This window comes from Pollicipes pollicipes, unplaced genomic scaffold (assembly GCF_011947565.3).
Source record: "Pollicipes pollicipes isolate AB1234 unplaced genomic scaffold, Ppol_2.1 Scaffold_7261;HRSCAF=8764_pilon_pilon_pilon, whole genome shotgun sequence".
Classification (NCBI taxonomy): Eukaryota; Metazoa; Arthropoda; class Thecostraca; order Pollicipedomorpha; family Pollicipedidae; genus Pollicipes; species Pollicipes pollicipes.
Window position 1 is genome coordinate 17614187 of NW_023597054.1, and position 20671 is coordinate 17634857.

General features: G+C 51.4%; 3 protein-coding genes across 3 annotated transcripts in view; 2 read left to right on the plus strand and 1 right to left on the minus strand.

Annotated features, from left to right (window-relative positions):
• On the plus strand, positions 1 to 3011 carry LOC119112685 (multidrug resistance-associated protein 5-like). The gene is made up of 4 exons (XM_037236938.1): positions 1 to 19; positions 1720 to 1952; positions 2368 to 2527; positions 2957 to 3011. Exons 1-4 carry the CDS (start codon positions 3 to 5, stop codon positions 3009 to 3011), a joined length of 465 nt encoding a protein of 154 aa, XP_037092833.1. The 5' UTR covers positions 1 to 2.
• A 50-nt stretch (positions 3012 to 3061) lies between these two features.
• LOC119111121 (putative multidrug resistance-associated protein lethal(2)03659) lies at positions 3062 to 4051 on the plus strand. Its single transcript, XM_037234951.1, has 3 exons — positions 3062 to 3093; positions 3454 to 3673; positions 3926 to 4051. The coding sequence occupies exons 1-3, from the start codon at positions 3062 to 3064 to the stop codon at positions 4049 to 4051; spliced, it is 378 nt and encodes a 125-aa protein (XP_037090846.1).
• A 9150-nt stretch (positions 4052 to 13201) lies between these two features.
• Positions 13202 to 20671, minus strand: part of LOC119112686 (multidrug resistance-associated protein 5-like) — a gene marked incomplete in the record, with an annotated part of 224150 nt that continues 216680 nt past the window's right edge. Inside the window, 8 exon segments of the mRNA XM_037236939.1 lie at positions 13202 to 13877; positions 14131 to 14350; positions 14666 to 14803; positions 15241 to 15400; positions 15816 to 16048; positions 16700 to 16857; positions 16859 to 16931; positions 20505 to 20664. Of these exon segments, the coding sequence (XP_037092834.1) occupies positions 13752 to 13877; positions 14131 to 14350; positions 14666 to 14803; positions 15241 to 15400; positions 15816 to 16048; positions 16700 to 16857; positions 16859 to 16931; positions 20505 to 20664 (1268 nt within the window).

Here is a 20671-nt window from a genome sequence, read left to right on the forward strand (position 1 = left end):
GCATGACGGCCGAGCTGAGGTGGGTTTCCAGGCAAGCTGAGGTGGGTGTCCGGGGGAGCTGAGGTGGGTGTCCGGGCAACCGGAGGTGGGCATCCGAGTGAGCTGAGGTGGGTGTCCGGGGGGGCTGAAATGGGTGTACGGGCAACCTGAGGTGTGTCCGGGCCAGCTGAGGTGGGTGTCCGGACAAGCTGAGGTGGGTGTCCGAGTGAGCTGGGGTGGGTGTCCGGGCAAGGTGAGGTGGGTGTCCGGGCAAGCTGAGGTGGGTGTCCGGGTGAGCTGAGGTGGGTGTCCGGGCAAGCTGAAGTGGGTGCCCGGGTATGCTGAGGTGGGTGTCCGGGCAAGCTGAGGTGGGCGTCCGGGTGAGCTGAGGTGGGTGTCCGGGCAAGCCGATGAGGTGTGTGTCCGGGCACGCGGAGGTGAGCTGGGGTGGATGTCCGGGCATGCGGTCGACGCCCGGCCGCGGTGAGCTGCATGGTGTGAGAAATCGTCTGGCCGTCTGGCTTGTTCGACTTTTTCTACTTGACAGTGGATGATGACCCTTGTTTTTCCATGTTTACCGGCTGTAATCTTCTTCCCGGCCATAATCTAGTCTGTTTCTCCCCTCATCTCGTTGGCTCCCTGCGGGAGTGCAGCGTGGGCTAAACTGTCCAGCAGAGCATCGATGTGATCTCTGATCGCCGTAGATGTGATCGCAGATCGGTTCTATGCAACCACCAACCGCTGCTGATGTGGCATGATCGCTGTACTAAGTTATGTGATGGCTGATTGGTGTTGTGATATCATCGCCGTGCTGAGCTGTGATGGCTGATCACTGTTGATATGACATGACCACTGTGCAGAACTATATGATGGCTGATCGCTGTTGATGTGGCATGATCGCTGACCTGAGTTATGTGATGGCTGATCACTGTTGATGTGACACGATCACTGTGCTGAGCTATGTAATGGCTGATCGCTATTGATGTGGCATGATCGCTATGGATGTGACATGATCGCTGTACTGAGTTATGTGGTGGCTGACCGCTGTTGATATGACCTGATCACTGTCCAAAATTATTTGATGGTTGATCGCTGTTGATGTGACATCATCACTGTGCTGAGTTGTGTGATGGCTGATTGCTATTGATGTGACATGATCACTGTACCGAGTTATGTGATGGCTCACCGCCACTGATGTGACATGATTGCTATTGATGTGACATGGTTGCTGTACTGAGTTATGTGATGGCTGATCGGTGTCGATGTGTCATGATCACTGTGCTGAGTTATGTGATGGCTGGTCGCTATTGATGTGGCATGATTGCTAATGATGTGACATGATTGCTGTACAGAGTCATGTGATGGCTGATCGTTGTTGACGTGACATGATCGCTACGTTGAGTTCTGATGGCGGATCACTGTTGATGTGACATGATCGCTGTGCTGAGTTATGTGGGGGCGGATCGCTGTTGATGTGACATGATCGCCGTGCTGAGTTATGTGATGGCTGATCGCTGCTGATGTGACATGATCGCTGTGCTAAGTTATATGATCGCCGTCCGCCGCTGATGTGACGTGGCCGCTGTGCTGAGTTACGTGGTGGCTGATCGCTGTTGATGTGACGTGATCGCTGTGCTGAGTTACGTGATAGCTGACCGCTGCCTATGTGATGTGGTCGTCGCGCTACTGACTGCTTGTTCTTTGCTATCGACGTTCATGCTGGCTCTCCGCTCGTTGCAGCGCCCGCCTCACGTCCGTGGAGCGCTGCGACGAGTACATCCGCAGCCTGGACTACGAGGCGCCGCTGCACGTACCGGAACGCGCGCCGCCGGCCTCCTGGCCGCAGCGCGGCGGCGTGGAGCTGCGGGGCGTGTGCCTCCGCTACCGGCCTGAGCTGCCCAGAGTGCTGCACGACATTAGTCTGCAAGTGCAGCCTGGCGAGAAGGTCGGCGTTGTCGGACGCACGGGCGCAGGTGCGACACGCGGCGAGGCGGGCTCGGGCCAAAGCGTGTGGCGTGTTGGTGTGCGTGCGCAGCCCTGGGACGGTCTTTCTTGGACTTGGTAATGTTGTTAGATCCGTGTTGTTTTGCAGGAAGTCAACCGTGTGCTGTAGATGAACCCGTGATGGATTTTTTTGTAGCCGTGGCTGGTAAGGTTAACGCCAGAAGAGATGTCTCATATCGAGATTCCATGTTTCAACGGTGGCTTGTTGAGCGTGTATTTCCCGTAGCTATCTGGGAATGGTCTGCATAAATTGAAGGCACACAAGCCAAGGCAAAGCTCACATTAGCCCTGTGATCGTTGATGGCGTGCAGGGAGAGTCGTCTCGCTGCACCAGTGGCGATGAGTTTGTGTGCCGTCTATGAGCGGCACATGCTGCTGACACAGGCAAGTCGACCTTCATCTCCACGCTGCTGCGTATGGTGGAGGTGGAGACGGGCACCATCCTGATCGACGGCCTCGACATCCGGCCGATGGGGCTGCATGACCTGAGGTCACGTATCGACGTCATCCCGCAGGACCCGGTGCTCTTCTCTGGCACCATCAGGTACTGGTCTGGTCAGAAGCAGCAGCTGCTGCCGTGCCGTGCGTGCAGGGCAGCGCAGCTCGACAGCTCGCGCTACGCCCTGGAAATGTGGCCAAATTAAATCTATCTCGTGGTGGAATCATTTCATCGCGTTGTGTATACAGTGAACGGAGGAGAATGTGGGAAACATTGGTAGGCAAGGCCTTCGAAACGGTCATCTTTCGACGATAAAAGGATAATGAAATTATCAATTTTATGAAAGTTGCTATGAGTGACGTCACACCTGCTAAACCATGTCCTTCATGTGCGCTAGTGCCCGCTGACGTCCATCACCTGGCCACCAGCTTTTTGCTGGTGTTATTAGCCCGCTGACATGGCTGAGGCGTTTGTGTCATTCATGTGTGATCTGCTAGTTAGTTCACGACCGCAGCTGCCTGATTTTGACGTTAGACACAACCTGGCTCCGTTCAACGAGTACCCCGACGAAAGCTGTGGACTATACTAAAGAAGGCCAACCTGAAGAAGAACGTGTCGCGGGCGGATCAGCAGCTTCAGATGAAGGTCACCTCGGCCGGTGACAACTTCAGGTACGGCAGGCTCCGTCTGCGCTCGTCTCGATCCGGGACGGGCTCTGGCCCCACCACCGCGTCAGCCAGTGACCTGTGGTAGCCTGGCACCAGTCTCAGCCAGAGATATGGCGTGGCCTCGCGATCGCCCCTGTCAGGGGCGGGTTGTGGCCGGCAGGACTGGAACTTCGTGCAAGCATGCCTAAGCATGCCAATCATGCCATGTCCAGCAAGGCACATACCGTAGACTCAGGTTTGTCTATGTGGAAATGTGGCCTGGCCTCGCGCCCGCCTCTGTGGGAGACGTGCAGAAGTCTGCCACTGAAAGTGCCCCGCAGTGAAGCAGCGAGTCGTGAATGATTTCGCGGTGCGCCTCCTCAGTGTCGGCGAGAAGCAGCTGATCTGCTTGGCACGCGCGCTGCTGCTCCAGAACCGAATCCTGCTGCTGGACGAGGCCACAGCGTCGGTGGACGTGGAGACAGACCACGCAATCCAGCGCACCATCCAGGACAACTTCAGCGCCTGCACCGTCATCACCATCGCCCACCGGCTTGACACCGTTGTCGGCTACGACAGGATCGTCGTCATGGACGCCGGCAAGGTGGGCTGCGTCCTGGCAGCTATTTGTCACAGAGTGTCGTTTTGTAGACACCCATGCTCCAAAATACTGAGTGTAAAATGTCAGGTCCTAAAGTTTGCAGCGGACACAAAGCAACAAGACGCAGGGTCTCGACCCTCATACGGCTCCCGCTGGGCGCGTTTCATTGTAATGGACTGGGTTCGTTCCACTGTCACGGAGTGGGTGCGGACCACTGTGGCGCCCCTGTGTGACTGATCTCGGCCTTGCCGGCAGGTCGTCGAGCTGGACACGCCGCTGGCGCTGATGGAGAACGAGAACTCGCTGTTCCGCCAAATGATGGGCCACGCCGGCTTCACCACCGTTGAACAGCTGCTCGAGCTGCGGACCAACAGACGGTAGACGACGCTGACTCGTAGACTGCCAGCTCGGTTATTTTGGGGCCGTTACTCGAGTGATGATCCCGCTGGCGGTGTAGTGTGTGTCTGCCAGCTCGGGCGCGTGCAGAGTGAAGATGACTGGCTTTGGCCTCACGTGAGCCCGGGTTCGTTCTCTTCTCCAGTTAGTCGAGGCAGCTTGGAAGCTCAGCTCCAGGTATATCCTGTGTGCACGCACAAACATGCCGTGTGCATGCGCCCCAGTACGTCACTGGTATCGCTACGATGATTACGGCGTGATGTGATGACCAAGAAAAGCAAGATGACCAGGTTCTGTGAACGGTATCAATGTTGTGCCGATGACTCTTGTTCCGTCAGAACTCCGCGCTCACTATGCAGAAATGTAGTCATACTATGTGCCTCACAATCGTCCTGTCAAATGTCAGTGCTTAATCAACTAACTACTTCTTAGAAATATATGATCATATCTGTTGAATTGGAATTAAATCGGCAGATAAAAACCAGCTTCCGACGATGTTCTGGTTGGCCGCCTGACCGGGAGATGGCGCAAGAGTAGGCAGTCCAAGTGGTGCCAGGGTCTCGTTCTTCATTAACAAAAGGAAAGCTCATTCGTAACATGGGATAAGAACATGCCCTGATTTACTGGCCTGTTGGGGATGTCACGTGGAAGGTCATTGGTGACTGCCAGTATGAGAAAAGTTGTAAATTATTACGCACGCAAGCAGCTGACTGCAACTGTAAGGCGGCGCATTTGGAGCGCACTTTCATCCCAATAGCGCAATAGCGGTCTCACAGCAAAACAAATGCGAGTAATTCCACAACAGCACTGGCGTAGAAAATGGGTTTGCATGCTGCAGACTTCAACCATCGCCCATTGGCACGCGGTGTAGTCGCCTGGGTTACTCGTGAGGCTGAGCGGGGTTTGCTGCGGACGAGGGTGGATCTGAGCTGTCTGTAGCAGGCGGCAGAAAGCGACTCGCTACGCGCTCTCCACTCGTCGCTTGCTCGGTCTTGGCGTTGTCCTCCACACGCATCGAACCCAACATGATCAGGCGTTCGCTGGGCTTCCTCAGGCTGTATCCGTTTAGACCTGGGCTTGCATCCTCTCGGACCGGACCCTCGCCCGCTCTAACTTACAAACCCACCGTTTGGCCCAGAATCGTCGCAACGCCGTCCGTCTCACCGAGAAGAGCTGGGCCTGTCAGCTGTGAGCCGGCTTAGTACCGAGCTAGCGGGAGTCCGCCAGAACGTCCGCACAAACCCCAACGAGGGGTCCCTGCGCGGAGTGGGGCTTGTAAGCCGAAATCCCACACGAAGACCGCGGCATGGACAGGCTACTTATCGCATTCTTCAAGGGGCCTAACCCACTTAAAACTGAGAAAAGCGTAAGAACGACATTGTCTCTTCTCAGCCCTACAGCCCTCGATTGGTCGGCATCACTATTGGCCGAAAGGACTCTAATCCGCCTCCCTCCAGTGGAATCGGGTAATTGACCTGCGCACCAGCTGGTGTATGCCTGGGCATACCTAGAAAGGCTGAGTTGTGCCCGAGTGTTCGTGTGAGAGGCAGGGAGTCCCACCGTTCTCTCTTCCGCAGGCTGGGGTGATTACGGTTATCGGCAGAACCGGTCACCGAACGGCTGTTGTCGTTTAAGCCGGCTTACGTGGCGCAACGGCGCCCGGGTTGGCCAGCGGCCGTGGCAGCGTGTCTGCCCGACTCTCAGGCACAACTCAATCCCGCCCCAAAAAGGAAAGGTCAATGCAGAGGAGGCGCGCGACATTATATCTCTAGGTTAGCGCACGGGCTGCATCGGTCTTAAGCTGACAGATAAATCTACAGATTGGGGTGGGCTGCATAAGAATATGTTTCCCGAGAGCAGCGGGCCGGGACAACGTTGGCTTTTGTTGAGTATGATGATGAACACCTAAAACATTCCACTGAACGAATCGAGTGGGAAAATTCTGAGACGCCAGGAAATTTGTTTACTTTTGTCCCTGTATACTTTATTTTCCGACTTTTGTTGCAATGGATCAGAATGAACGAATTGATCGAATAAGGATGAAAACACTGTCTGTGCCAATCTACGATTTGTTAAAGATATGGCTTTGCGAGCAGATTGAACTTCGACTCGATGAACTGAAATGAAACAAATCCTAAAAGTTAAATTCATGAATGATGTAAGCTGCAGCTGCAAGCACCGTACGTCTTACATCAGGCACGACAGCCGTGGCTCCCGCACTGTTGCGCTGTTAGTTCCGGTCTGCCCGCCCAGAATCTGAGATGGTCCTACCCAGGCACGTCCCCTGTTCCTAAGACGTACAGTCCAGGAACTGGCAAAGAACACAGTTCACTAAACCGACCAAGGTAAGACCAAGACTGTGGAATAAGTGGCTAGCTTTATTCCTACATCCCATTTCTATTGAGATATGTTGGCATAGTTCAGAGATTTATGCCCAACGAAGGCTTGCATGAAAACAAAACATGTGAGAAGGCAATAAATTTGGCATAAAAACACGTAACAGCGAAGGCGTATCCGGTGTTACGGGCAGCCTTGCATCGCAACTGTGTAAAAGCATTAACGATTTCGTAGGCCGGAGAGGGTGAAGCTGACCTACGATGCGTCCTTACGAAAACATCCCGCAATGCGTATAAATTACTTGCAGTATACATCCCGGTACGCTTGCTGGAACTGGCAAGCACGTCTATGGGACGCGTGGTTCTGATGCTTAGAAGGCAGATGTCGCCTTCCGTCCTACACCGTGCTACTATCAGTTGGCCGGGAGGCAAAGGCTCCGGTACATGTCTGCACGTCTCGACGCGGACAGCATGTCGCCTTGCTCGTCCACTACCACGACCCGTTTGGTCTTATTTCTGCTTTCTCCGCCTCCGGCATTCTGTAGACATGTCATTATCCGGAATCGTGTTGTATATCTGTGCCGCATTTTTATTTTGTTTATGTTTAGTGCATTTGCCAGGAACATTATTCACAGAGATAAGACAGCTGTAATAGTCTTATTCCTCGGATAAAAAGAAGAGGAGAATGGAGATGTAGATGCGTTTATATTTCGTCAGCATGCTTTTATTAAAACGAAGGGCGGAAGACTTCTGCCATTTGTTTCGATAAATGCCTGTTTATGTCCGGTGCATATTAACATATGCATTGAAATTATGAGTTTGTTCGGGGTTGTAATCGTTCTGCTGCATATGGTCTGCATTTCATACACGGGCAGAATTGTTTTCTGGGAACGCGTTATTCTTGCCCCAGCCTGCTTAACTCATGTTGATGGTGAGTTTGAAATGTTGCGTGTTGATGACGTGTTCAATGTTTATCCGATTAAAGAGGGTTAAAAGCGTCAGTCATGCCAAGCAGACTTGTGCCTGATTCCCAAGATTTCTTCCCGGGAACCGGTTCCTGGTTCCCGTTTCCGGAACCAGGAAAAAACCCAGGAACCAGTCTGGCAATAAGTCGAAAGATCCAACAAGAACCAGGATTCAGCTTGTCAACAAGTCGAAAGATCCAGCAAGAACCAGGATCCAGCTTGACAATAAGCCAAAAGATTCGATAGGAAGCGGGATCCAGCTTGACATGAGGATGAAAGATCAAGCAATAACCAGGATCCAGCCTGATACCAAATTGAAAGAACCAGCAAGAACCAAGATCCAACTTGGATTGGACATAGGGACCCAGCAAGATCCTGCCTGGTATTATGCCAAGGGATCCAGCAAGAACCAAGACCCAGCCTGGAATATGCATAGTGATCCAGCAAGAACCAGGATTCAGCTCAGGCTTAAAATGGGGGATTCAACTTCAGCAAGAACCAAGATCCATCCTAAAATTATGTTCAGGAACCAGCAAGAACAAGAATCTTACCAGTAGTTCTTCACAGCAGTTGCCGCACTCACTCCCCACTTTTTCAGGCCCAGCAAGATGTGCTGTTCTTAATGTAAATTAATAAAATTAAGTCTGGTCTTGTCTTGTCTTTTGTCTTGCCGCGATACTTGTTACGATACAGATATGATGCAGACCTGCTAGATCTGCAACTGGGCTGTCAGCTGCCTAATGTTATCCTGAAAAGAAAGGCCCGCTCTTCCGCGCGTATAGCACAGAAATAATGAATACTACATATATATATATATATACATATATATATATATATATATATATATATATACACATACATATATTAGCTTACATAAGAATAGCACAAAATCTTTACACAAAAACCATCCCGCGTCACTCATCAAGGCTGCAGATTGGGACGCTAGTATCACATGTTTCGTTTACCTAAAACCCAAAGGGAATATGACGTCAGGGAACTAAGGCTGCTGTTGGTGAGGTTACTCCGCGTGAGAATGCGGAACAACGGTTCTATTCCATTGACTTCTAATTGCTTTCACCAAAAAACACACCATCCAACATGTAATAATCAGTTTAAATCATCCACAACAATATCAGACACAAGCAAGGTTTGTATGTGTTGAAATGGAGCTTCAAATGGTAAACAAACGCACTTTGGGCACATGATATGTCACAAGGCTTGAGACGCAGCTCAAAAGAGGGGAAGGAAAATTTCAGATGATTTTTTCCAAGAACATCATCGCATTTGCATGGTTATTCTAGATATTCTATTCCAGATATTCTAGAATATTCAATTTCATTCTGTTTATTCTTCTAGACATTTTGAAGGTGGCTAGCAGGTTGATAAATTCTGCAACCACATATACATGTATATATGTATATATATATATATATATATATATATATATATATATATATATATATATATATATATATATATAACCATATAGTAGGGTATGGAACAAATACTGATCAGCTGATAAGAAGCGTTTTTCCGAGGATAAAGCTCAGCTGGCGTGGTTACGGTCCATGGCAATGTGGAACGGCGACGCACTGCTAGTGTGAGATCGGTGCGAGGTGTGAGATCTGCGGTATGGGGGAGGTGAGATGAACTTGCGTCCGATTTTAAGCGGAATATATGCATTGTGTTAATGGGGTCAGGGTGTACTTTCCTACCGAACGTTAGAAAAATCATTGTACACCATTCGTCGTGTTTAAGGCAGGACATATCGTAAATAATCACAAAACATGTAGGTTCATGCTCTTACCTTCGAATTTTTTTATAATTACGATGGCGAGCTCCCGAGTGCCGCACACACACACAGCGCCCGCGACACCGGCGCCATTACCGCGCGCGGTCACAACACTACTGCGCATCAAGCAACATCAAGAACTATAAAAATGTATGGGGCCAAGGTAAATATGTGCATATATATATATATATATATATATATATATATATAACACCAGAAAAACCATCCAGTATCACAGGTTAACATCAAAGCTCAGCCATATTTTTTTTGCACATCCCCAGCCCACCTGCAGACCAAAGGTAGTCCCACATTTATACTGCTTATCATGCACATGATGAGTCTACATCTGCCTGAGCCTTATGCTCAGGATTCTGGATAAGGTGTATTGTTGTTACAGAGTCGGGGCATGCTGTTTATTTTGACTGACCTGTGATGTACTGACTATGCTTTTCTAGAGTAAAGTGGGTTGTGCAGGGTGATCTTTTTAGGCCAATTTTTCCAAGGTCTCAAGACTGTCAGAGTACTCCATATTCTGACCTGAGGAGTCCAGTGTTTATCCAGGACAGGTTTATTACAAGTCGTAAGAATCATGGTTGGCAACAGCATCTTGCGGCGAACATGACCAGTTCCTGCGCGGCGTTTTAAAGCGTCGTGTCATTCGAGACAGGTGGGCTTGGTCGCTCGCTACGCGGAGATGTGTGGGTTCAATGCGAAGCTGTGGGTGGCTGTGGGTTTGTGTTCATGTCGTGAGAAGATGACGGGCTAGAAGAACGTTGCTAATCGTCAGCTTTTTAAGGTAATAGCGTTTAAAAGTCTTGCCAGGTCCATGAGGATTGTTCTTTGTGGATACCTGAGCTGTAGCTTCAGAGGTAAACGTAAGTCGTTGGAGCGACACATGTCAAGGATTCCTCCAGGGCTTCCTCCCACTGAGAGGAAAAGCAGCTTCGAGGTAGAGGCCAAGTATCCCTGTTGTACGTCTCACGCACTGCCCGTTGCACCTCAGGCTTATCGCAGTGATCGACTGGACAGGCATGAAATAAAAAGCTTTTGGTTATCATATTGCACACAAAACTAAGTGAAGGTGCTAGAGGTGCTCAGAAATGCTGTTCGCATCTATTGATACCAATATTGTCTGGGTTTTGCTCTAAATAAGCGGGATCATGTCAGGAAGCGCGAATTCTGCACCGGCGATGATTGCCAAGATAATGAAGGCTGCTGACGCTTTCAGCTATTTGTACGATGACGTCACGAAAACAAAAGTGATATTGTTTCAGGTTCTTTTAGAACCATGTTATCGGTAAAGGTGGGACCACAGGGATGCAGTTTTGCAAATGCGTAGGGGTGAAGGATAGAAGGCGAAGTGGGGGGGGGGAGGGGGGCAGTAAGAAAAAAATGGCTGAGCCTGCTTCCGAGATGCACTAAAACGTTTTCACCCCAGATTTGGAGCTGGCAGCAGAGTTCCGGGGGTAGTTTAGGGTAGGGCTTCAAGGGTAGTCTTCTGGGGTAGTTTCTTAATATTGGTTTCTGGGGCTGAACTCCCAAGTTATGATAAATGAAAAATAATGGATGAAGGTTACAACCAAAAGCAGCTACACCCGTGGTTCGGAGGTGCAATCCCTCCCCCCTACTCCCCCTAATTGGAAAGGAATCTTTACGCCTTTATGCTGGTTATCTTGAGTTTTCCAATATTTCAAAATTTCTATTTATTTTTCTATTTCTATTTGTATTTCATCTTTCTATCCATCTATCTATTCATCTATGTATTTATTTATTACTGTATTTATCTATCTATCTATTTTATATTTATGTTTCTATATTACGTTATCTAATATTTATGTTAGGTTAGTTCAGTGTTTGATCAGGCCAGTAAATGAAACTTTAGTGCAAGTGACCCCCGAAACGAAAACGTTTGATGGTTATGCCGCATTGCACTTAATTTCTCTTTGTTTTTTGTGGTTTATTGCCGATAGATATTTTGTAGCGGTTTCTAAAAGATGTGATTCCAGGTGACAATTCAGACGGTTCTAAATTGTGTCAGTGACAGAAGAGGCGCATTCTCAGCCCCGGTTGAGACCATTTCGACGCCGCGGCCAAGTGCGTAGCGCGCTCAGTACGTGCCTTTGGTTCGTGAGCTCCGGGCCATTGGGCCGGTAAGCCGCGGACTGGGACCAGGTTTGGGGCATCCGTGTATACCATTGTGAAATAAACGCCCCGCGGCCCTTTCACTGGTGAGAATATCAGGGATGCTTCAAAGACTAAAGAATAGTATGCCTGCACAGGCTGAGAGAAGCCCGTCAACGGACGGAAAAATCGCTACAAAGACATCCTGCCTTGAGAGAACCTGGGGCACATACCGACGTGACACCAGCAGCATGTCTTGACATAGTTTAGGGACATAACTTGGCAGCGTGCTGTCGGACTTACTGCGTTGTGGAATTGATGTGCTGTCACGTACACAGTTGATGTGGAAGATGTGTGGCAACCACCCGTTTGTAAGGACACGTCCTTGAAATGGTGGCGGTTGCCACGGTCGACAGCCATTGTCTCACCAATGCTGCCTGGCGGTGTTTGTCAGACGTTGACGGTGGGTGCCGTGCTCGACAGTCGATGTCTCACGAGTGCTGCCTGGCGGTGTTTGCCAGACGTTGACGGTGGGTGTCGTGCTCGACAGTCGATGTCTCACGAGTGCTGCTTGGCGGTGTTTGTCAGGCTTTGACGGTGGGTGCCGTGCTCGACAGTCGATGTCCCGCGAGTGCTGCCTGGCGGTGTGTTTGTCAGCAGCTGTTGATGCCCATTCTATTCGTGATCCTAACGCTAAGCGCTCGGCCGAGGCGGATTCGACCCATGAACATTGCTGTTCTGAGCGCCTTCACAGCTACGCACGTTGGGGCTCATCTGGCCAACTGGAAGAGAGAACAGGTGAGACCCTCTGTCTCTCACACGGACACCCGGGCTTCCAGCTTTTCTGGGTATGTCCCAGGCATACACCAACTGGTGCGCAGGTCAATTACCCGGTTCCATTGGAGGGAGGGGGATTGGAGTCCTTTCGACTAATGGTAGTAACGACCAATCGAGGGCTGTGGGACTGAGAAGAGGCAGTGACGTATATACGCTATTCAGCGGTTTTTAGTGAGAATTTGGGAGTTCGGCCCCTTGAAGAGGGCAATAAGTAGCCTGGCCATGCTGCGGTCTTCGCATGGGATTTCGGCTTGCAAGCCCTACTCCACACAGGCACCCCTCGTCGGAGTTTGTGCGGACGCTCTGGCGGACTCCCGCTGGCTCGGTACTAAGCCGGCTCACAGCTGACGGGCCCAGCTCTTTTCGGTGAGATGGACGGCGTTACGATTCTGGGCGAAGCGATGGGTTTGCAAGTTAGGGTGCACGGGGTCCGGTCCGAGAGGAAATAAGCCCGGGTGTAAACGGAAGCAGCCTGAGGAGAGCCCAGCGAACGCCTAATCATGTTGGGTTCGATGCGTGTGAGGTACAACGTCAAGACCGAGCAAGCGACGAATGAAGAACGCGTAGCGAGTCGCTCTCTGCCGCCTGCCACAGACAGCTGAGATCCGCTCTCATCCGCAGCAAACCCCGCTCGGCCCCGCGAGTAACCGAGGACACTACACCGCGTACCAGTGGACCACAGCCGTAGGTCTGCAGCATGCGAACCCATTTTTGGCGCAAGTGCCCCTGTGGAATTACTCGCATTTGTTTTGTAGCGAGACCGCTATTGCGCTATTCGGATGAAAGTGCGCTCCAAATGCGCCGCTTTACAGTTACAGTCAGCTGCATGCGTGCGTAATAATTTACAACTTTTCTCACACTGGCAGTCACCAATGACCTTCCACGTGACATCCCCAACAGGCCAGTAAATCAGGGCATGTTCTTATCCCATGTTACGAATGAGCTTTCCTTTTGTTAATGAAGAACGAGACCCTGGCACCACTTGGACTGCCTACTCTTGCGCCATCTCCGGGTCAGGCGGCCAACCAGAACATCGTTGGAAGCTGGTTTTTATCTGCCGATTTAATTCCAATTCAACGGGCGCGATCATATATTTCTAAGAAATAGTTAGTCGATTAAGCACTGACAGTTGACAGGACCGTTGCGAGGCACATCATATGACTATATTTCTACACGGTGAACACGGAGTTTCTGACGGAACAAGAGCCGTCGGCACAACATTGATACCGGTCACTGATCCCGGTTATCTTGTTTATCTTGGTCATCACATTACGCCGTAATCATCGTAGCGATACCAGTGACGTACTGGGTGCGCGCGAACGGCATGTTTATGCGTGCACACAGCATATACCTGGAGCTGAGCTTCCAAGCTGCCTCGACTAACTGGAGGAGAGAACAGATTCGGGCTCTCGTGAGGCCGAGCCAGTCGGCTTCACTCTGCACGCGCCCGAACTGGTACACACACACTACACCGCCAGCGGGATTATCACTCGAGTAACGTCCCATTACAGCACCGTGGACGTTTTCCACACGACTTCTCAACAAGAGGCGTGCATCTCATTGAGTAACAGTGTAACGGACGGCCTTCCCTGACAACGAAAGAACAGAGCTGGCAGTCTACAAGTCAGCGTCGTCTACCGTCTCTTGTTCTGCAGCTCGAGCAGCTGTTCAACGGTGGTGAAGCCGGCGTGGCCCATCATCTGGCGGAACAGCGAGCTCTCGTTCTCCATCAGCGCCAGCGGCGTGTCCAGCTCGACCACCTGCCGGCAAGGCCGAGGTCAGTCACACAGGGGCCGCCACCCTGGTCCGCGCCCACTCCGTCACAGTGGAACACATCCAGTCCGTCACAATCGAACGCGCCCAGCAAAAGCCGCATGAGGGTCGAGACCTTGCGTCCTGTTGCTTTGTGTCCGCTGGAAACTTTAGGGCCTGACATTTTACACTCAGTATTTTGAAGCATGGGCGTCTACGAAACGACACTCTGTGACAAACGTCTGCCAGGACGCAGCCCACCTTGCCGGCGTCCATGACGACGATCCTGTCGTAGCCGACAACGGTGTCAAGCCGGTGGGCGATGGTGATGACGGTGCAGGCACTGAAGTTGTCCTGGATGGTGCGCTGGATTAGGTGGTCCGTCTCCACGTCCACCGACGCCGTGGCCTCGTCCAGCAGCAGGATTCGGTTCTGGCGCAGCAGCGCGCGCGCCAAGCAGATCAGCTGCTTCTCGCCGACACTGAGGAAGCGCACCGCGGCATCACGCACGATTCGTGCTTCGCTACGGGACACTTTCAGCGGCAGACTACCACACGTCCCTCACAGAGGCGGGCGCGAGGCTAGGCCACGTTTCCACATAGGCAAATCCCTTGCTGAGAGGTGCGCGAAACTCCGGTCCTGACGGCCACAACCCGCCCCTGACAGGGGCGAACGCGAGGTCACGTCATATCCCTGACTGAGACTGATGCTAGGTTACTGCAGGTCACTGGCTGGCGCGGTGGTGGGGCCACAACCCGTCCCTGATCCAGACGAGCGCAGACGGAGCCTGCCGTACCTGAAGTTATCACCGACTGAAGTGACCTTCATCTGAAGCTGCTGATCCGCCCGCGACACCTTCTTCTTCAGGTTGGCCTTCTCTAGTATAGTCCATAGCTTTTCGTCGGGGTATTCGTCGAACGGATCCAGGTTGTGTCTGAGGTCAAAAGTGAGGCAGCCGTGGTCGTTACCTAACTAGCAGGTCACAAATGAATGACACAAACGTCTCAGCCATGCCAGCAGGCTAATAAAACCAACATAAAATTACTGGCCAGATGATGGGCCTCAGCGGGCACTAGCAGCAGATGGAGGACACGGTTTAGCAGCTTTCACATCACTCATACCAACTTTGATAAAATTGGTCATTTCGTCATCATTTTTTCGTCGAAATGTGTCCGTCTCGAAGGCTCTGCCGTACCAACTTTTCAGTATTCCGCACCGTTGGGTATTAATTTAACTCAGGCTAGTGTGCAAAATGCGATGAAATGATTCCACCACGTGAGAGATCTACGTTGGCCACGTTTCCAGGAAGTAGCACATGCGTAGCTTCGCGCACGACTAGGCAGCAGCTGCTGCTTCTGACCAGACCAGTACCTGATGGTGCCAGAGAAGAGCACCGGGTCCTGCGGGATGACGTCGATACGTGACCTCAGGTCATGCAGCCCCATCGGCCGGATGTCGAGGCCGTCGATCAGGATGGTGCCCGTCTCCACCTCCACCATACGCAGCAGCGTGGAGATGAAGGTCGACTTGCCTGTGTCAGCAGCATGTGCCGCTCATAGACGGCACACAAACTCATCGCCACTGGTGCAGCGAGACGACTCTCCCTGCACGCCATCAACGATCACAGGGCTAATGTGAGCTTTGCCTTGGCTTGTGTGCCTTCAATTTATGCAGACCATTCCCAGATAGCTACGGGAAATACACGCTCAACAAGCCACCGTTGAAACATGGAATCTCGATATGAGACATCTCTTCTGGCGTTAACCTTACCAGCCACGGCTACAAAAAAATCCATCACGGGTTCATCTACAGCACACGGTTGACTTCCTGCAAAACAACACGGATCTAACAACATTACCAAGTCCAAGAAAGACCGTCCCAGGGCTGCGCACGCACACCAACACGCCACACGCTTTGGCCCGAGCCCGCCTCGCCGCGTGTCGCACCTGCGCCCGTGCGTCCGACAACGCCGACCTTCTCGCCAGGCTGCACTTGCAGACTAATGTCGTGCAGCACTCTGGGCAGCTCAGGCCGGTAGCGGAGGCAAACGCTACGCAGCTCCACGCCGCCGCGCTGCGGCCAGGACGCCGGCGGCGCGCGTTCCGGAACGTGCAGCGGCGCCTCGTAGTCCAGGCTGCGGATGTACTCGTCGCAGCGCTCCACGGACGTGAGGCGGGCGCTACGACCAGCGTGAATGTCGATAGCAAGAAACAGTCAACAGCGTGACGATCACATCACATCGGCAGCGGTCAGCCATCATATAACACAGCACGGCGATCATGTCACATCAACAGCGGTAGGCGGTCACATAAAACCGATCTGCGATGACATCAGCGGTGATCAAAGATCACATGGGTGTTCTGCTGGACACTTTAGCCCACGCCGCACTCCCAATGAGAACCGACGAGACTTGAGAGATTTAACAGACTATAGACTATGGGGAGGTAGAAATATATCTGACAAACATGAAAAACAAGGGCTACCATTCACTGTCAGCTAGAAAAAAGTCGCACGAGCAGGACAGTCAGGTGATCACTCAGGCAACTCACCGCGGTGTCGGACTGCGCGCCCGCACACCCACCTTAGCCTGCCCGGACACCCACCTCAGCCCGGTGTCGACTGCATACTCGGACACCTACCTCAGCTTGCCCGGACAGCCACCTCAGCTTGCCCGGACAGCCACCTCAGCTTGCCCGGACGCCCACCTCAGTTTGCTTGGACACCCACCTCAGCTTGCTCGGACACCCACTTTCAGCTCGGTGTCGACTGCACGCCCGGACACCCGCCTCAGCTTGTCCAGACACCCACCTCAGCTCACCCGGACACCCACCTCAGCTCGGCCGTCATGCGGATCCAGAAGGAGACGAAGGTGACGGAGCCGTAGACGACCGAGAGGCAGAGGCCGACCATGGCGGGCGAGGCGTCGCGCGCGAACACAACGAACAGCGCCACGGCCGTGATCATGACGGTGCCGAGCTCGTCCAGCCGCAGGACAGAACCACACAGACGACAGGCGGAACTGAAGATTGGATGAGGTGTGTCGATCCAACAGCTCCTCAAACCTGGCGGTCACGGCGTCGGCGGGGTCCGTCATGTGCGGTCAGAGGTCACGGACCACCTGACGGGGCGTAGGTCACGACGTGGACATCGTGGGACCAATCATTACCCGTATAATTTCCGTCACATGTCCTGGCCAAATGTAGCTGATGTCATGTCATGCACGGCACATGACACTCACCCGACGAACAACAATGGCTCTTCAAGCTGATGATGCGTGATTGAAACCAGAATGGCTGGCAGGCTGGCTATGCCGTCACACTCAACCAGTGCAGATGCTTAGCACAGGTCTGCCTGTGTGGTCTAGGGCGCAAACAAATACAGTCGTTGTGTATCAGGGCGTATCAATCAGCTGCGCACTGTGCACTGTATTCTCGAACGAGCTGAGCCTACATGGACTGTCTGTACTGTCTCCCGACGGCACGCAAGTTATTGCTAATGACAACAGGCGACAAGACTCCTGCCACTAATTACATCGCACAGGCTCTCCGACGCACGCATGGGCTGTGCAGTTCGAGCGGTATGACGCTGAACACGGCAAGTACGCAGGTACAGGTAGTGGTGATCCCTGCTATGTCGAGAGGTTTCAACCTGAAACAATTTACTCCTTTGAAGCGGGCACTGCTGACGCCGGAATGGTACGCAAAATAGGTGTAATCATGGATAGCGATCATCATTCAAAACCGCAAGTGAAATATATCCATGCAGGATGTAGGGACACGATCCTCATTTGTTTAATGGGCGAAAACGCATGACATATTGAAAAGCATCCTAGCTCAAGTTCGAGCCGTCGTCGCCCTATCTGGCAAGTTCTGTATTTGGTCATACGGCACAAGCAAGCGTCTCACAATTGCACAACGTGAAGAACACGCTAACATTTGGTACGCCAGTCATTAGCCGCCGATGAAGCCACGTATCTTTTAGCAACTCCACAATCTTGGTGCAAAAGCCTAAACGCCACCGAATGCGTATTTCCACTTCACAACCAGGAGTGAAAAAGCTTCTCATTTACCGGATATGATCGTTGATAAAACCCGGCACTTCTGCGACTAAGCTGTGATAAAATTGCGAAAACGCAAACAAATCTCAATAGACCAGACCATATTACGACAGATTATCCCAGCTCGACAAAACCCGAAGCTTAAAATTGGTCTGTACTCACCCACACTCGCAGCGCGAGCATGTGTAGAGCATATGTCAGAACGTTGAAGTTTCGCTGTATGAGCAGGTAGAGCCATAATATGCTGCCAAACATGGCAACTTTAATCAGGATGGCCTTTGCAAGTGACAGAAACATACTACAAACTATACCATATCAGTGCTGACGTCACAGATCAATAACACAGTGCCTTTCCAAGTCCCTCACGTCAGTGCTTTTCACATTTTTTTTCAGGCAAGATTCACTTCACAAGCTTAACAGTATAAAATACTAAATAACTAGGGTTATAATGTACCATGTAACATAATATATAATACACTATAATATATAATATATTATAACTGGGTCAGCGTATTAGTCGTAAGAATCGTGGCTGACCGCAGCATATTTCGACGAACGCGATCGGTTTGCAACGTCACCTTTTAAAGTGTCGTACTCTTTGAGACAGATCCAGGCGCTAGAACAGAGACAGGTGGGCGCGGTTGCTCGCCGCGCGGTGCTGCGTTGGGTTTAGCGCAAGGCTTTGGGCTGCTGTACGTTGTGCTCTCGCCTTGAGGAGCAGACTGACAGAAGAACGTAGCTAATCGTCAGTTTTTTTTAAGGAAGTGGCGTTAAAAAGCCTTGCCGATCTAGGAGAACTGCTGTTTGTGGATGCCTCAGCGGTAGCTTCAGATGTAAACAGAGGTATCTGCATCGACACATGTCAAGGATTCATCCAGTGTCTCCTGCCGCTGAGAGGAACAGCGTCTTTGAGGTAAGAGGCTGAGCGTTGCTGGTGTAGGTCTCTGACATGCCCGTCGCACCTTAGGCTTAGTGCACTGATCGGTGCACAGGCGAGATTCAATACCTTTAGTGGTCACCATACTGCATATAAAACTAAGTGAAGGTGCTGGAGGTGTTCACAAATGTCGTTTGCATCTGTTGATTCCAATATTGCATGATTTTTGCTCTGAATAATTGGGATCATGTTACGAATGCGAGTTCTACACCGGCAACGATTATGCGCAGATAGCGAAGGTCACCCATGCTTCAAGTTGATTGTACGGTGACGTCACAAAACCAAAAGTGATATTGTTCCAGGTACTTGAACCACGTTATCGTTCAATGTGGGGCTACAGGGATGCAGTTTTGTAAAATACGTGAGAGTGAGGGAGGAAAAACGGGGGGGGGGGGGGGGGTAGGAAGAAAAAAATGGCTGAGCCCGCCTCCGAAATGCGCTTAGAGCAGATTTCTTCCTAGATTTTACTCGCTTCTTGTCACAGTTGGCAGCCGGGGTATGTTTTCTCAGAAATGGTTTAGGGTCTGAACCCTACAAATTACGGCAAATGAAAAATAATGCATAAAGATGATAACTAAAATTAGAAAACTGCGTCCTTGGTTAGGAGGCACAATTTCGCCCCCCCCCCCCCCGACCCCCAAACTGAAAAGGGAACTTCCCGTTTTTAGGCTGCTTACGTTAAGCATGCTTTTATCTGATAATTCTGTTAGTCTAGTCACAACCATCCACTCGGTGTTTAATGGCCAGCAAACGACACTTGAGTGTAAATAAACTTCCTAAACGAACATGTTTGACGGTTTTGCCGCATTGCATTTACTTTGTATGTGTTCTTGTGGTTTATCGCATTTAGAGATACATTGTAAAGGTTTCTGAAAGACTTGGCTCCAAGTGACAATTTAGATGGTTCCAAATTTCGTCGGTGACAGAAAATGCCCTTTTTACCACTGTCCACAACACTCACACCAGGAGAGATGGCTAAACACCATAAGAGCAAAACATAACACCTACAACATACCGAACGAGAGCAGTCACCCGACACGAGCTACCCACGAATGTGAAAGAAGGCAGGTCGCTGTGGTCTATGATACGGTTATGTGCAGGAATATGCCCCGCTAGCAATCCGCCAGGACGTGCGCAGGTTCACATCACACCTTAAGCACCGTCTTCTGCGCGGGCAGCATGACTTCCCAGTAATGACGCTTCCTGTTTTGTTTCCGTGTAGCATGTCGCTTGTTTGGACCTTACTTCATTACATTACTTCACCTTCACGCATTGCAGTGGAAACCCATGTTATGTCTATTGTTTTTTAATACATACGCATGTATATATGTGTGGAAACTGGTGGAAGCTACGAGCTCCTGTTGTATAACCGGCGTCAGATAGACCACGCAAACCAAAATCCATCTCATCTTAGCACTAAGTCGCAAAAACTGCGATAAATACGTTTGCCAGGGGTTCATACCCCGTCCCCATCCCTATCCTCATCCCTCGTACTCGTACCCGTACCCGTACCCGTACCCGTACCCGTGCCCCAAGGGCCCCAGTATGTTTCGCTGTTCCCTCCGCCATGTGCTTGACTCCGGACAGTCTGTGACGACCTCTGAGCAGGCGCAGAGAGCGGCCGGCTGGCGGCAGACTCACCTCTGGGTGAACACCTCCTCGCGGCCGAAGGTGCGGATGACAGGCAGGCCAGCCACCGTCGACGTGATGTGATGCACCACCGGCGAGCGCATCAGGTTCTCCACGTGCTTGGTCTCGCGGATGCCGGAGATCAGGCCGCGACCCAAGAAGAAGTACAGTGCTGCGGC

What these genes read in the sequence shown, in the direction of transcription:
- LOC119112685 (XM_037236938.1), top strand. An exon ending in TGTCGGACGCACGGGCGCAG is followed by an intron (nt 1,953 to 2,367) that starts GTGCGACACGCG and finishes CTGCTGACACAG; the next exon opens with GCAAGTCGACCTTCATCTCC. An exon ending in CTCTTCTCTGGCACCATCAG is followed by an intron (nt 2,528 to 2,956) that starts GTACTGGTCTGG and finishes TTTTGACGTTAG; the next exon opens with ACACAACCTGGCTCCGTTCA.
- LOC119111121 (XM_037234951.1), top strand. Translation starts at nt 3,062, where the DNA reads ATGAAGGTCACCTCGGCCGGTGACAACTTCAG. An exon ending in TCGGCCGGTGACAACTTCAG is followed by an intron (nt 3,094 to 3,453) that starts GTACGGCAGGCT and finishes GCGCCTCCTCAG; the next exon opens with TGTCGGCGAGAAGCAGCTGA. An exon ending in TCGTCATGGACGCCGGCAAG is followed by an intron (nt 3,674 to 3,925) that starts GTGGGCTGCGTC and finishes CCTTGCCGGCAG; the next exon opens with GTCGTCGAGCTGGACACGCC.